The 15437-nt window shown below is 45.9% G+C and overlaps 2 protein-coding genes across 3 annotated transcripts in view; both read right to left on the bottom strand.

Moving 5' to 3' along the window:
* Positions 1-15437, bottom strand: part of opn7b (opsin 7, group member b) — a 101284-nt gene that overhangs the window by 11944 nt on the left and 73903 nt on the right. For both annotated transcript variants that reach the window (XM_020051478.2, XM_034296052.1), the window contains exons 2-3: positions 1335-1440; positions 932-1094 (exon numbers count right to left, since the gene is read on the bottom strand). In XM_020051478.2, the coding sequence (XP_019907037.2) occupies positions 932-1094; positions 1335-1440 (269 nt within the window). The remainder of the gene's footprint in view (positions 1-931; positions 1095-1334; positions 1441-15437) is intronic.
* Positions 6086-14733, bottom strand: LOC114840324. The gene is made up of 2 exons (XM_034296051.1): positions 14550-14733; positions 6086-9657 (listed from the first exon to the last, which is right to left on the bottom strand). Exon 2 carries the CDS (start codon positions 9602-9604, stop codon positions 6176-6178), a length of 3429 nt encoding a protein of 1142 aa, XP_034151942.1. The 5' UTR covers positions 9605-9657; positions 14550-14733; the 3' UTR covers positions 6086-6175.

Genomic DNA, 15437 nt, shown 5'->3' with positions numbered 1-15437 from the left:
ATATAATGTGAACAGGCTATACTCTTGCCCAGCATGAGTGCAGTTCGATGGCGTAGTGGTGAACAAAAATGCTTTTCACGTGGGTGACCTGGTTTCGCATGTTTTAAGCATGTTTTATTGCGGGCTGGCTGAACTAGGCTTATCTGGTTTCTTGTTTCAGCTAGCTATACAAAGCCATATGACAATTAGATATAACAAACATGTTCTCGCGGCTGTGTCCATGTGCAATGGTTGCCTTGCTTCAACACTGACGTCTCAATTCACGGCCAGTCGACCAACAACGGGGATGTTCAACCTGAAACGTTCTTCATGTCCAAATAACAAACGGTGATATTATCGACGGCAAGCATAATTGTGAAGCTGTGAGATTCCCCCATTGTGAAGCTTGCTTATATCCCAGAAATGTTCTTTAAACTCGGAATCTACTGTACACATGACGTGCTTGTTACAGTTCCAATACTAATACTACTAAAAATGCAGCGTCTTGAGCTAATGATACTGCAAAATCTAGCTGCTCAAGTCTTCTTCAATACTTTTCCAAAAAAATACCACAGTGTAAAAACGCCAATAGAAGGGAACACAAATAAACAGAGAAAGGTGGTGGGTGGTTAAGAGGGGATATGTTGATTGAAATGACATCCATCAAAGTGACCAACAATTATTTTTATATTATGATCACTCCTTTTTCCATTTTATTTATAAAATATATTGTATGAAACCCTAAAACTAATGAAAACAACTGCATGAGAAAGGCGACATCTTCACCTTCTATAAAAACTCAATTTGACATTTTAGTATTCTCTACCTGTATATATCTTTGAAGGTCTTGCATGGAAGGAATAAAAATAACAGCAGCAGAAATACTGAACAACCTCAGGAACCAAGGGGGAGAGGGAACTGTAAAGTTGATTCAAGTATTGTGGACACCCACTTGTGTGCGAAAGCTGATGATGTGGCCAGAGGGAACAGAGAGATGGTAATTCCTAGGTCGCTGATGGAGAGGTTGATAACAAAGAACTCAGCCGGCTTTAGCGAAGACTTCTTCCGATAGGCCACAAACAGCAATATCCCATTTCCCACCAGTGAGAGAATGCCTGAGACATACAGTTAAGAGTTTTAACAAGGCTGTAAAGTAAAATGGCATAGTGCACATCCTCTAAACAGTTTCAGTGCATACCATACCAAAACTGTACAGGGAAACACATTGAAACATATTTTTTCCATACCTTTTGCAAACCTTTTCTTTGAATAACGTTTCTTGCTTCACATCTGAAAAAAAAGCTATTACTCCGACTGATGTAAAAGCTAGCAAATGCATCAGAAGAAAAACTCACCAAAAGTGAAGTAGGTGGTCCCCATGAGGATGTCATGCTCTTTAGAGATGGTGGACAGGAACGAGGAACTTTGAGAAAACCAAGATGCTTCAGATGCATTTCCCATCTAGAGGAAGAGAGACAAGAGCAATCAAGGTTGAATTATATTATGCGGTGTGATAAATCAAAGATATTATGCGGTGTGATAAAGTCCCTGTGTCAAGAAGTTAACTGTAGCCCCCAGGTCTGGCGAAGCCAAGAAGAACTGTACAACATATCTTGACATCTGGATACTCACATTGTAGTAAAAATATCTGGATTCAACAAAATATCTGGATTCAAATAATAATTGTAAGATGAGATATGATTGTCTGATCGAATGTTGAGCAAATTCACAATTGGATTGAATCCAGTTGCCATAGAATTGTACACTAAATCAATGTCCATGCCCTTTTCTGATGTGCAAAAGCTTTATCCTGTTTCAACTTTTTGCCATATTTGGTCAATCTCTTTGCTGGCTTGGGAAGTGATGTGTAGCCTAATTCCTTCAATCCAGGCAATAGAGGATTTCCACTTGAATATAATTTTTCATCACTCCACATGCACTAATCAGGTAAACTGGAAAAGGTATCGATAGTTGTCGTGGAAAACCCAAGTCCACAACGACTAAAATAAAGAGCACTTCAACTCAGAAACTTGTGAATCCAATCGACTTTAATGAAAGATCATACAAGAATGACAGACATTAAAGCCAGGTCCTTCTGCAGATACACCCCCTCCTTACTGAGCTCAGGACCGTGGCTTTTATACAAAAACTTCTACCCAGAACGCCATCTGACCATCTTTTAGGAGTCCCCTGAGGTGGGGCCCTCTTCCTTGTTCTCTGTATGTTCTTTAATTAAGATGTGCTTACTCTTGACAAACTTATGGTTCATTTTTGGGTCGCCCCTCCAATGAACTCACAACCGTCGTAAATTTTCAGGTTCGCAACTGTCCGTGTGCCGGACATGTACAGAACTTATCCTTTTAGGGAGTCTTCCTGTGGCGACCCCTGGGTCAACATGTGCACACCTCATGGTAAGGGCCCGGCTCACTGTTCAACTGCGTGGGTGGGTGGAATATGTCACGTGGGAGTTTGCTGCCGGTATGTCTGGGCTTTACATTGGTAACCTTTCTTAGGCAGCAGTGTATTAGAAGCTTGAACTTAAACATGTATAATGATATATTCATAAACTTAAACTTAAACATGTATAATGATATATTCATAAACTTAAACTTAAACATGCATAATGATATATTCATAATTCGTGGGATTATAAGCGAATAGATAGAAATTCTCTCACATATCCCCCCTTAGTGGCTTCATTAAGCCACTTAAATTTGGGCCTAAGACCGTCAGATGAGGAGGAGTATCTCAGTATCCATGTGGGAGTTGAAATCAACTCAAACATTTTATCACCTAACTCCTTGTCGCCTGTCGGCCCCAGAAGCTGGGAGCCAAACCTCTTCCCCTCCGCTTGACTGAGTGGAAGTAAAAGACTCACCAACCTTTCCAATCTATGGGATATGGGTGTGTGTAAGCGTGTGCAGGTTTCTTTGTTAGCCTTAGCAAAATGTGGTGTTTCAATTGAGTATAAAGATAAGCAAAGCAAATATATGAACTAGCCTAGGATTATATATGAATAATTGTTAAAACAAGATAGATCAAATATTCCGTATCACATGAGGTAGAATGACCTGAGATGATAACAGAGAACAGACTTTCAGACAGTATCATACAAATAAAAATTACAGGAGAAATACAAACAGATGGAAAATATACAAAGGTTTGCGTCTCCCTTAATACTCTTTAGTCCGCGGTCCCAACATCAATCTTATTAGGGGTCAATCCCATTAAAAGATCAATATTCAACGGTGCACAGTCCTTTCCGGCACACAGGGGACAGTCCCCTCTTTGGCAAAGAGCACAGTTGTAGGGCTCAGGATGATGATAGTGTCCTTCCTTAGCAGGGCATTCTTTGCTGCAGTACTGGCAACTGTCCATTCTATACGGACATGGATAGTGTCTGCGTGATGTCTTGTCATAGAGGGCATGGCTCCCCGGAGGATCAGAGGAGTTGCTCTTGTTCACTTTATCCACGTCAACATAGACCTCTCCCATTTCTTCATACAACTGGTTCACGAAGGCCTCCATCACGGGAATATTCAGGTTTGGTAGTCCCTTCATGCCTGCAAGAGAAGAAGAAGAACAGTGCCGCCTTGCGACGGGGTCAGTTGGCTGCTCGTACAATGGTTCACCGCTCATGTCACAAGGTGCTCCATTTACGTTAACATACTGTCCAGGATGTCCAGCACGAGGGTTGACCAATGGACTGTTTGAGTCTGAATCTGAGTCGTGAGTTCCCTGCAGCAGCATTTGAGTGTTCACAGTCCGGGTCAGGTATATTTTGAGGAGAGGGATGACACAGCATGAGCCTAATGCGAGTAAAACCAAGACTATCACCATAACTATTCCTGCTTTAGTGAGGATAGCTCCCCATCTGCCGAAAGAATGTTCTAACCAATCCCAAGCATGAGCGTCTCTACCTGCATTATCTTTAACTTCTTGTCTCAATCGTTTTAGCTTAACCATGGCCTGAGTGAAGGTGCCATCTGGTGCCGTATTGTTAGGAATAAAAGTACAACACTGTTCCCCAAACATAATACAGACTCCGCCCCTTTCTGCTAGGATCCAATCTAAAGCCTGCCTATTCTGCCATGCCATTTTACTCGTAGCACGTAACTGCTCACCTAGGGCAGTCAGGGCTGCATCGGTATAATTAATGAACCTTTGCTGATTGTAATAGATATAATTAATCCATTCCGTATTATTATTCGGTGTTATCCATAAGAATATGGATTCAAGCCCTGAGGTGATCTCACTCCTGGCCTTAAATTCATTAGGGATCCCTCGTGGCTGTCCTATTGCATCGATGACCACCACCGGGTCTGGTGTATATGCCCTTCTTACTCGGGACTTAACTAGTGTTTCCTCAGTTTGTTGAACTTCTTCTGGAGATGAGAAAACACGGGGAATTATTGACACATCCTGTGCCACTCTTACTCTGGCGCAGGTGCCAGACCATCCTTTGGGCAGCACGGGCCTTAGTTTTCCTCCCCCGCATATCCAGAATATGTCGGCTATAGCCTGGTCTTGGTCTAGGTAGATGCTTCTTACTCCTCTTCTCTGAGCTAGAGTGAATTATTTTCCTGACTGAGCAATGTTTAGCTCCCCTTTATTCAAATTAATAAGTGTTTTGCACTTGAGAAAATGTCCCACCTTAACAGTCCCTGTGGCATAGTAACATTCATGTCTACCTAATATTTTTACATCTCCCTCAGGGAGAGTGTGTTCAGCTATTGTCTTACTTATTCTGATATTCAATTCTTGACACTCTACCGTTGTTTCAAGGCGTGAACGTGAGTTCCTCATTTCATTTTGGAGTTTCTTATTTCCCAACCATGCTAAACATGTTGCTGCACACGGTTTATATAGCCGGTTGTCATCTGTCCCATTTTTCCATAATTCAAACTTCTCTTTCAGACAGGACTGCCATCCCTCCTTTATGGGGACTACTACCATATTAGCCAAGCCTGCTCTAGAGCATATTAAACAATCTTCCATTTCGTGCTGCCTGGCTGTATATTGAGCCCATCTGTACCATCCGTATTTCTTAAATACCTCGATATGATCATCCTCCACTCTTACCGTGGGACTCTGAGTGGGTACCTCAAGCAAGGCCTGTTCTACCGTGGGCACGGGAAGCCAGCTCCACCCTGCCGTGGCCCCTGGGGTAGCTTGCCGTCCTGCCCTGGATGCAGGGCCTAAAGGCTCCTTCCCTAATGCCACTGGAGGAGGTGACTCCTCCCCTGAACCGCCCTCGTCTGGGTTCCACCACGCTATCGGGTAGCTCTTGGTGCCGTCTGGGAATCTAGCAATGGTTAGTTGAAGAGACAACTGGTGTTCGTTATTATGTTGTACAGTTATATCCCATTTGCCCCTTGTCTCATGTACAGTGATCACACATTCACCTGAGGACCAGGTTCCTCGACCGTATGAGACACTATCTGCCCATGAACATAGTGTTTTCCCACTCTGAGAGTGTACCGTTATTGTCCTCTGGGCTTCATCCCTGGCTTTAACAGGCATTCTAACTTCTCTAGCCTCGAGTACACTCCATGATCTATTTTCCCTTTTCCCTCGTTTCACATTCTGAGTTGTAGTATTTACCCTACTTCCATCTTGAACACTTACTGCCCTCGGTCTTCTCCAGAGCAGGGAGGTCTCGGGGTCTGTACTGCCTAATTCTCTATCCCACGCTAGACCCCATCCCTCCCCGCTCCTTTTGCCCCAGCCTCTCTCTTTTTTTGATAAGGTGGGTTTTACTCTTTCAAACAACAGTTCCGCTTCGGCTCTGGTGACAGAAGCCGTCACATTCACTGTACACTTCCTTTGACTACACCTTACCAAGTACTTTACTCTTTGATCCTTCTCTCTTTCTTGCGGGCCACATTCTCCTTTTCTACTGCTCCCCACAACATTCCATTGTTCCCTACTTTCTTCTACCCTTCCTAACCATATAGCTTCATTCTTGGTACCAAATCCAACTGTGTTAATGTAGACTGTGATTTCTACATCTGCAATCACCAGACGGTGGGGCAATATCCCCGCTAACAATGCTGCTGTACATACCTCATTCCTCCTGTCAAGGTCTGTGTCGGGGCTACTAGAGTCAGAAATAAATGAAATTTTGTTAGTCAAAGTCGGTGAGACCAGCGGTAAGGTGTTGTCTCCTACTGGTGTCGGGCGGGCGTGGCCCCCCTTAGGTCTCTTCTGTGGTGGCACCAATTGCAGGATCTGCTCCGTTGTTGTTTGTACATTCTCCCCTGGAATCTGTAACACAGACCATAGCCCCAGAGCTGTCAACAGCAGACTGAGCATGAGCATTCTCCACTCCCACGTCTGGTTCCTCTCTGCTGGGCTCAGACTTCTCCGGCTGAGGTACCAGTTCCTCTGGTGCTGAGGGTGCCACGCCTTCCCCCTCTTGGCTTTCACTCCCGCCTGGAAGATCAGCATTCTCATCCTCCTCATGTTGTCCCACTCCTTGTGGAACCTTGGTGCAGTGGTTGAGGTGATACCAGGTGTCGCTGCCCTCTACGCGTACTGCCGTCGTCGTGGCCTGGGTCACTCTGTAGGGGCCTTCTCTCCTTGGCTCGTTCCACCTCCTCCTGTAGACCTTGATGTAGACCTGGTCTCCTGGAACCACCGCCCTGGGCTGATCGTCCTCGGGCTCCGGGACCCGCGCCTTTTCCTGTTTGTGAATGAGCTCATGTATAGTAGTTAGTTGTCTGATATATTCTCTGAATTCCAGTTCCAACTGCTCCAGCGGAGGCCCTTCATGGGGGCCTCGAAGCACAGGCACTGGCATGGGTCGACCCGTAAGCATTTCATGCGGTGTTAGATGCGTGGTTCTGTTAGTTTCCATGCGACAACTCATTAGTGCTATTGGTAGAGCATCAACCCAATTCAATCCTGCACTGGCACAAATTTTACTGATCTTGGCCTTCAGAGTGCCATTTGCTCTTTCTACCATTCCCTGGGACTGGGGGTGGTAGACACAACCTAGCCTCTGCTTGATGTTAAGATGTTGAATCACTTGTTTCAATGTTCTCTGAATAAAAGCTGACCCATTGTCAGAACTGATTTCTGTTGGTATACCAAATCTGGGCATCACCTCCCTTGTCAGGAACTTTATTACCGTTCCCGCTCCCTGGTCCTTCGAGGGAGTTGCTTCTATCCATCTGCTGAACCTGTCAATTACCACCAGCATGTACCGTTTTCCATAGATTGGTCTGATCATATCCACATAGTCCATGACTAAATGTCTAAACGGTCCTTCAGGTGTAGGAATGTGACCCAATGGCGTCACCATTCCCTTCCTTATATTATTTTTTGCACATACTGCACACTCTGCGAGGGCCACATCTACCGTCGCCTGCATGTATGGTGACCAAAACCCCTGGCGGGTAAGCATCCTCATTATCTCGCCCCTTGCGCAATGGTCAAAACCATGCGCATTATTGATCAAAATTCTAAGGAGAGCTGTGGGTGCCACTAAGAGACCCGTATGGGTCCGCCACAAGCCTGCAGCATCAGTGGTAGCACCCCTCTGTAGCCACAACTGTTTCTCATACACATTGGCCATTTCTTGCATGCGAATCACATCAGACATAACAGGTGCTGCCTCAACCAATATCAAGGGAGCTAGGATAGCTGAATGACACTTAGATGCTAGTTTAGCGGCCTCATCAACAGCGTTATTACCCTGAATTATGTAGTTGTTGCCTTTCCTATGTGCCTGACATTTAACGATAGCTACCTGGCGTGGGAGCAAAAGCGAACCCATCAGATCTTGGATGTGCTCATGATGCAGAATCGGTGAGCCATCAGTTTTCTTAAAGCCCCTTTGCTTCCACACAGCCCCAAATAGATGGCATACCCCGTGTGCATATGCAGAGTCTGTGTAAATGTTAGCTACTTTACCCTCCCCTTCTCTGCATGCAGCTGTCAACGCTTTGAGTTCAGCTAGTTGAGCAGAACACGGTTGCGGACAGGTTTGACTTACGATCGTGTGAAATTGACCCTGAGAGTCCATCCTGACCACAGCAAATCCTGCGTGATTGCCGTCTATGTCTCTGTAACAGGAACCATCCACAAATAACTCTTCCTCTGCCCCCGGAATGGGGAGTGAGAGAAGGTCGGGTCGAAGTCTGGTAAAGGTTAATGACTCGGCCACACAGTCATGAGGCTCTCCCTCAAATTCCAGGGGAATTCTTTCTGCTGGATTTACAGTGGTGCATTTCTTAATGGTGATGTCAGGGTAAGTCAACAAAGGCAAGTAGTCAAGAAGTCTAGCATTGGTCAATACAAACTTTCCACGCTCTATCAGCTCCGTTACTTTATGATGGGTGTGAATAATTACTGGGTAGCCCATGGTGATGGTGGATGCTTTGTCATATGCATATTGAACCGCTGCGAGACCTTGATAGCATGGTGGATACCCTTGTGCTACTGAGTCAAGTTTCGTGCTGTAATACGCTATGGGTTGTTTCCTCCTGCCACTACACGTGTCCTGCATTAATACTGCTGAAGCGTATCCCTCGGCCCTGTTGGCAACATACAACAAGAATGGTTTCGTGTAGTCAGGTGTTCCTAGAGCGGGAGCAGACTGCATATCCTGTTTAATGGTTTCAAAAGCTGCCAAAGCATCACAGTTCCAGTGCAACTTGGCGCTGAGCTGCTGCTGTCCCACCTCTTTCATAAGCCCCCTGAGAGGAGAAACCTTAAGGGCATAGTCCTCTATCCAATCAGAACTGAACCCTGTCATTCCTAAGAATGTCATCATTTGACTCACTGTTTGGGGAAGTGGTGCACTACTCAATCCTTCTAACTGAGTTGGGGAGATGGCTTTTGTCTGGTGAGCGATGGTTCTTCCCAGATATTCAACTTCTGTCTGACAATATTGGAGCTTCTTTCGTGACACTTTGTGACCCCCCTCAGCTAATCTCTGCAACACTTTTATGGAGTCTGCATGGCATTGTTCCAAGGTGGGAGCACATATCAGTAGGTCATCGACATACTGAAGTAGTGTTCCCTCCAGGACAAGCTCCTCTAAGTCTGCTTTGAGGACCTGATTGAAAATGTGTGGGGAGTGTTTAAACCCTTGTGGCAGTCTCGTATATCTATATTGCTTACCACCATAGGTGAAAGCAAACAAATGTCTACACTCTACTGCCAAAGGAACGCTGAAGAAGGCGCCACATAAATCTATAACACTGAAGAACTTAGCCTCCGGAGGGATGTTGGTTAGTAGTGTGTGGGGGTTCGGGACCTCAGCTAAGCAGTCTTCCACTATGTCATTAATGGGCCGTAGATCATGAACCAGTCTCCACTTCTGCTTATCTGCTTTTAGAACAGGGAACAAAGGTGTGTTACAATCGCTAACTGTTTCCTCGAGCACGTCTGCCTCTGCTAGACCCTCAATGGTGGGCTCAATACCTGCCACCGCCTCTGGTTTCATGTGATACTGCCTTTTCCATACTGGCTTAGCCCCTGGCTTTACTTTAATAAATACAGGGCTAGCTGACTTAACAAGTCCTACATCTGTGTCATGTTGAGACCACAACTGTTTTGGAACTATCCGCTCCATCTCTTCCCGTAACTGTTCCTGCCTGTCTGCCGCTTTCCCCATCTGCACTTGCTGACCTGTACCAACTTCAACTTCCTGAGGCTCTCCAACAATATCTGCAAAACAAAGGATTTTAATGAGATCACTTTCAGGAGAGCAAAAGATTAGAGGATTGTCTGTCTTAACCCATGCGACCTGCGTTGCCTGTTTCATCATTGGGCCCAGATCTTTGGCTTTGAACCCATCGTTTACTAACAGTGTGATATGGGGGACTGATCCAGGTACATCAAACCAGTCAGCTATCAGGGTTGACCCCTCAGCATCTGTTACTTCCATGGCCGCACCCTGTTTACCAATGACAAAGTACTGAGATACAACGTGAGCTGGCTTACCGTTCACAGCGTCCAACCACAATTGTTCAAGAATGTGTTCCTGATAAGGATCATATTTCAGCGTGCAGTGGTAGGCTAATGTTGGTAATCTGGCCCGTGGTAATTGTGCTTCAATGTAGGAACCCCATTTAACAGTGACTTCTCTAACAGCGCTTTCTATGTTCCCAATCCAGTACACATTAGCCAGTGGTGCCTGGTGAAGTGACATCTGAGTTTTGATCCCTATGTTATCTATGATTATTCCATCAGGTGAACACTGAATTTGTAGCCCCAACCTGCACAGGGCGTCCCTACCTAATAAGTTTACAGGAGTATGTTCCGCTATCAAAATAGGAATTTCTATCGAGCGTCCGCTCGTGGCTAGTTTGACTGGGGTTGTCATGGGTATAAGCTGCGCTTGTCCCGAGAATCCTATTGTCTTAGCATATTTTCCTGACCTGGGGAGATGAGAGGCATATTTTGGACTTATACAAGTGTAAGTAGCTCCAGTGTCTACCATCATTGGTGTGTCTCTATCATTAATATGAACCTGCAGCATCGGTTCCTCGTCAGCCTGTGATGTTAATACTACAAGCTGACCCTCCCCCGTAGGACTCTCTGGGCCTCCTCAGTATCGCTGGTTTGGTCCTGCATAGGGATTTACAGGACCTCGGTTGGGTGGGCCTGACTGTTGCTGCCACATCCTTGGGGCCTGGTTACCTCCCTGCCAACCCTGACTGTGAGTGGCCGGGTTAAACGCTGTGGCTTCCCATGGATTCTGTGGACAGAATCGTCTAATGTGTCCCTCTTGGTTACATCCCCAACAGGCTCCCCTCGGGGCTCCTGGCCCACTCAAATTCTGAGGTGGATATCTTCCGTTATTCTGAGGTTGATACCCTCCTCTATTCTGGTATTGTTTTGGGGGCTGTGAGTACACACTTGCTACTGGGTTTTGGGGAGGTACATACATAGCCTGTGGCTGTTGTGCTGGGTGTTGACCTCCCTGGAGGACAGGCGCCATTGCGTATTCCTCAGGTGGGGTCTCTGTAGTAACTGGGGCCTGGGACTTTTTCCTTTTTGTCAGGTCATCAAGCTGTAATTGGGTGAGTTTTCTCTGAATGTCTTTACCCTGTTCAGCCAATTTCTTTTCGTTTTGTCTGTATCTGTCAACAGCATGAACGAAATAGTCTCTGAACTCTTTGTGAGTCTTTGAAGTGGTCAGTCCCACAGCATCCTCCAGCTTGGTTCTTATGGGAGTCGGCATAGCTTCCACCAACGCTCTCCTGAACATATGGGACACAAGTTTGTCAGTTTCTGGGTCATGTTCAGTTTCCATTCTCCACCTATCTGCCTGCTTCTGTAGGTATTCAGCAGGACTGTCTGTGTCTCCCAGTGGAGCCCCTCTTAAAACATCAGTGTCCACCACAGCAGGGAACTCGTCCCTCAGGGCCTTCCACAACAAATGTCTGTAGGGATCAAAGGACCGTCCATCTCCGACAACACTCCCGATTGTCCATGCCATGCCACCATCTTTGAGCACCGCCTCCGCTTTGGTCGTACCCAGCACTCTGACCAACAAAGCCTTAATGTCCCCCGCTGCCAGTATTTTACCCGTAGTCAATTCTTCTAGTGTTCTAATCCATTTTCCAGCCCCATTATGGAGATTAGGCAATTTCACAACTAGCCCCTCCATGTCCTGAGTTGGCCATGGTACATAATGATGCTGATGCCCTTTGACTAAGATAGGTGCCATGTTGGTGTATTGTCTGGGTGTCCTCAATGAGTGTGTGCTTCTTAGTCTACCCTTTGGCTCCCTACCGTAAGGGCTGGGAGCAGCTGCAGCCCCCCCATATTCTCCCTCATACTGCCCCTGTTCCTCTTCTGCCTGACTGTCTGAGTCACCCTGTGGATCTGACTCCTCCCACTGTGACTCCCTGAGTTGCTCTACTAGTTCGTCAAGTCTGCGTTCACAACTTTTGGCCTTGCTTTCCTTAATTCTAGATCTCTCTCCTCTTGTCTTATTACACTCCAACCATTCTAGGCATTCTTTATAACAGTCTACTTGAATGGGAGGCTTTCCCTTAGGCCGTCTGCTCTTCCCCGAAGCGAAAGAGGAAGACGCCAGGGGCCTGTCCCTTTCCAACTCAACATCCCCCTTGATTGTCACTACCCCAGACACCAGAGGACACTGTGCACCCTTATAGGGTGGGGGCTCATCAATCCATTTAACTTTTTCTGCTGTCCTTTCCTCATCTTTCTGTAACATACGGCGGGCCTGAGCCAAACTGGCTAACTGGCCCCTTCCTTCCTCCAGAAACATTTTCATAACCTCCTGTTCCTTTTCACGTTTAAGCTTGCGCTTGTTACTCTGATCATTAACCTTATAATATGTAATCAAACTTTCCATTTGTTCACACAGGGCCACATCAAAAGTCCCGTCTTTGGGCCATTTAGTCATCAATTTTTTAGTTCGCTTTTCTAAAGTTTTAGATACTGCTTTAATTTGTTCCTCACACAACGGGAACCGTTTAGCCAATAGTTGTATGGGTGTGTTCGCCATATTTAAAGCTAGATGGTTGAATTTTGCTACTATTCTTGTCTAATCCTACTGCTTCCTTGGACCTTTGTCCTGTCTGAGTTTCGGCTTGTTCAGAATTTATTATCAGCGTGCTCCCAGATGCTGTCCCAGGAGTATTAAACTTTTCTGGGAAGATTGCCAAGTTTTTCCTTACTCACTCCTCTCCTGGGTGCAGCTGCTTTCGACTCCCTGACCTCGGTTGTGCTAACAGTACGGGAGTAAGTACCCGTTGATCCGTGAAACTGCCAGCGGATGCTAATGTCCCTAAGACACGGACCTGACCGTGCTTGATGACAGTTCACAAATAAACTCCTGAATAAATGTATCACTACCCGTTTTTCTTTTAGAACCACACTTCTTCAGTTGGACTGTATATTTGTCTAATAATGGGCTCGTCTAAATCTGGTTGACTGGACCAGAGTCTAGTTCCTCCCGACGTGATCCAAATTACCTGTACTCCGATTGATTCAGAGTAATCGTGACTTTCTAACAATTGTCTCGTGGTTGTGTGATACTTCTCAACCACACAGTATTCAAATATCTGGGCCAGGAATAAATGTACAGAAGTGTCGGCGGGTCCTGTAAATATTTTGTGGTTTATATCACTGCAAAATTTACGTTTCATGAATATCCTAGAGGTAGTGACCCCCTCATTCATTTCGCTATTCACCAATAGTAGTCACAAAACAGTTTCTGAATTACACAGCCAATTACTCAAAAATTACAGCAAATTCGCCAATTGCTCCTTATTACAGCACTCTCTCCGCAAGTATTCAGCCGCTCTTGGCTTTTACACCTCTAAGCGCACAACTTCTCTTTCCTTCTCACACTTCTCCACACTCACACACTCGGGTACCCTTTCAGACGCTCATCTCTCATACATACATTCGTCATATTTGTTTCACACTTTTTCATACAGAAATCTGTCTTTATCACTCCCAATCTTTCACATACATTTACACAGGCCTTTTCACAAACATATATTGACACAACGCATATATAGATTACTTAACACACAAAACCCTAATCTTTTTCATACACTCTCACAGACCTAGTTAACCACTTTAACCAGCTCCGTGTATCTCATTCGAACCCGCACGTGTCTACAGGGTTTCTGTCACTCTCCCGATGGGGGAATGATCCTGCCAGACCGTATCTCTTACACACTTAGACACCCAACCGCGGGTTTGTCTTACCCCTGCCAGTTGCTGTCAACACCCACTCCCACAGGCCACCTTACCAGGCAGTGCCTTTTCCACAGACCCTCGCAGGCCGTTGCTGAGGCTACTGTGTCAAGTCGTGAGCTGATCACACACACGCCAACCAGTCGTTACCCCAGCTACCTTACCAAAGTACTCTGTGCGCACCAACCCGCAGGTTTTTAACCTGTGCTGTCTCCCCGGGACAGGCACTCATACCCAACACCTGCCGGCCCTTTCGTCCGCCCCAGGCGTTCTATCTAATAGCAGTCGCCGGTCCTTCTCTCCCGCCCGTCCTTAACTGCACCTGCCGGACCTCTTGTCCGCCCCAGGATTTCTATCTAATAACAGCCGCCGGTCCTTCTCTCCCGCCCGTCCTTAACTGCACCTGCCGGACCTCTTGTCCGCCCCAGGATTTCTATCTAATAACAGCCGCCGGTCCTTCTCTCCCGCCCGTCCTTAACTGCACCTGCCGGACCTCTTGTCCGCCCCAGGATTTCTATCTAATATCAGCCGCCGGCCCTTCTCTTTCTCTCGTCCGTCCTTGGCTACACCTGCCGGACTTCTTGTCCGCCCCAGGAATTTCTATCTAATCTCAGCCGCCGGCCCTTCTCTTTCTCTCGTCCGTCCTTGGCTACACCTGCCGGACTTCTTGTCCGCCCCAGGAATTTTATCTAATAACGACTTATTTACAATGTTATAACATGTGATGAATTGGATCCAAAAGTTCCATGTGCCTTTAACAAAACTGTATTCTTTCAAGGTTCATTAAATTTGGGAAGACCAGTGCTAGATGTCCCACCATAGAGTCATGAGATCTGAATTACACAAACATTTTAACTAAAAGCAAAATTGCTTACCTTTGTTGTGGCCACCGTTTGTGTAACTCAGTCCAATTCCTCCCAGGCAGTTCAGTCAGGCACCTCTGTCTCTGTCCAACTCCTGGCTGGCTCGCCAATTATGTCGTGGAAAACCCAAGTCCACAACGACTAAAATAAAGAGCACTTCAACTCAGAAACTTGTGAATCCAATCGACTTTAATGAAAGATCATACAAGAATGACAGACATTAAAGCCAGGTCCTTCTGCAGATACACCCCCTCCTTACTGAGCTCAGGACCGTGGCTTTTATACAAAAACTTCTACCCAGAACGCCATCTGACCATCTTTTAGGAGTCCCCTGAGGTGGGGCCCTCTTCCTTGTTCTCTGTATGTTCTTTAATTAAGATGTGCTTACTCTTGACAAACTTATGGTTCATTTTTGGGTCGCCCCTCCAATGAACTCACAACCGTCGTAAATTTTCAGGTTCGCAACTGTCCGTGTGCCGGACATGTACAGAACTTATCCTTTTAGGGAGTCTTCCTGTGGCGACCCCTGGGTCAACATGTGCACACCTCATGGTAAGGGCCCGGCTCACTGTTCAACTGCGTGGGTGGGTGGAATATGTCACGTGGGAGTTTGCTGCCGGTATGTCTGGGCTTTACATTGGTAACCTTTCTTAGGCAGCAGTGTATTAGAAGCTTGAACTTAAACATGTATAATGATATATTCATAAACTTAAACTTAAACATGTATAATGATATATTCATAAACTTAAACTTAAACATGCATAATGATATATTCATAATTCGTGGGATTATAAGCGAATAGATAGAAATTCTCTCACATAGTGGATGCATAAAGCCTAAATATTGATGGATTGGATTTCTGCTCTTGTAAAGAATTACATTCTCCAGCCCTGCTTATCA

Source organism: Esox lucius, chromosome 12 (genome assembly GCF_011004845.1).
Source record: "Esox lucius isolate fEsoLuc1 chromosome 12, fEsoLuc1.pri, whole genome shotgun sequence".
NCBI classification, from domain to species: Eukaryota; Metazoa; Chordata; class Actinopteri; order Esociformes; family Esocidae; genus Esox; species Esox lucius.
This window is presented reverse-complemented; position numbering and strand designations above follow the sequence as displayed.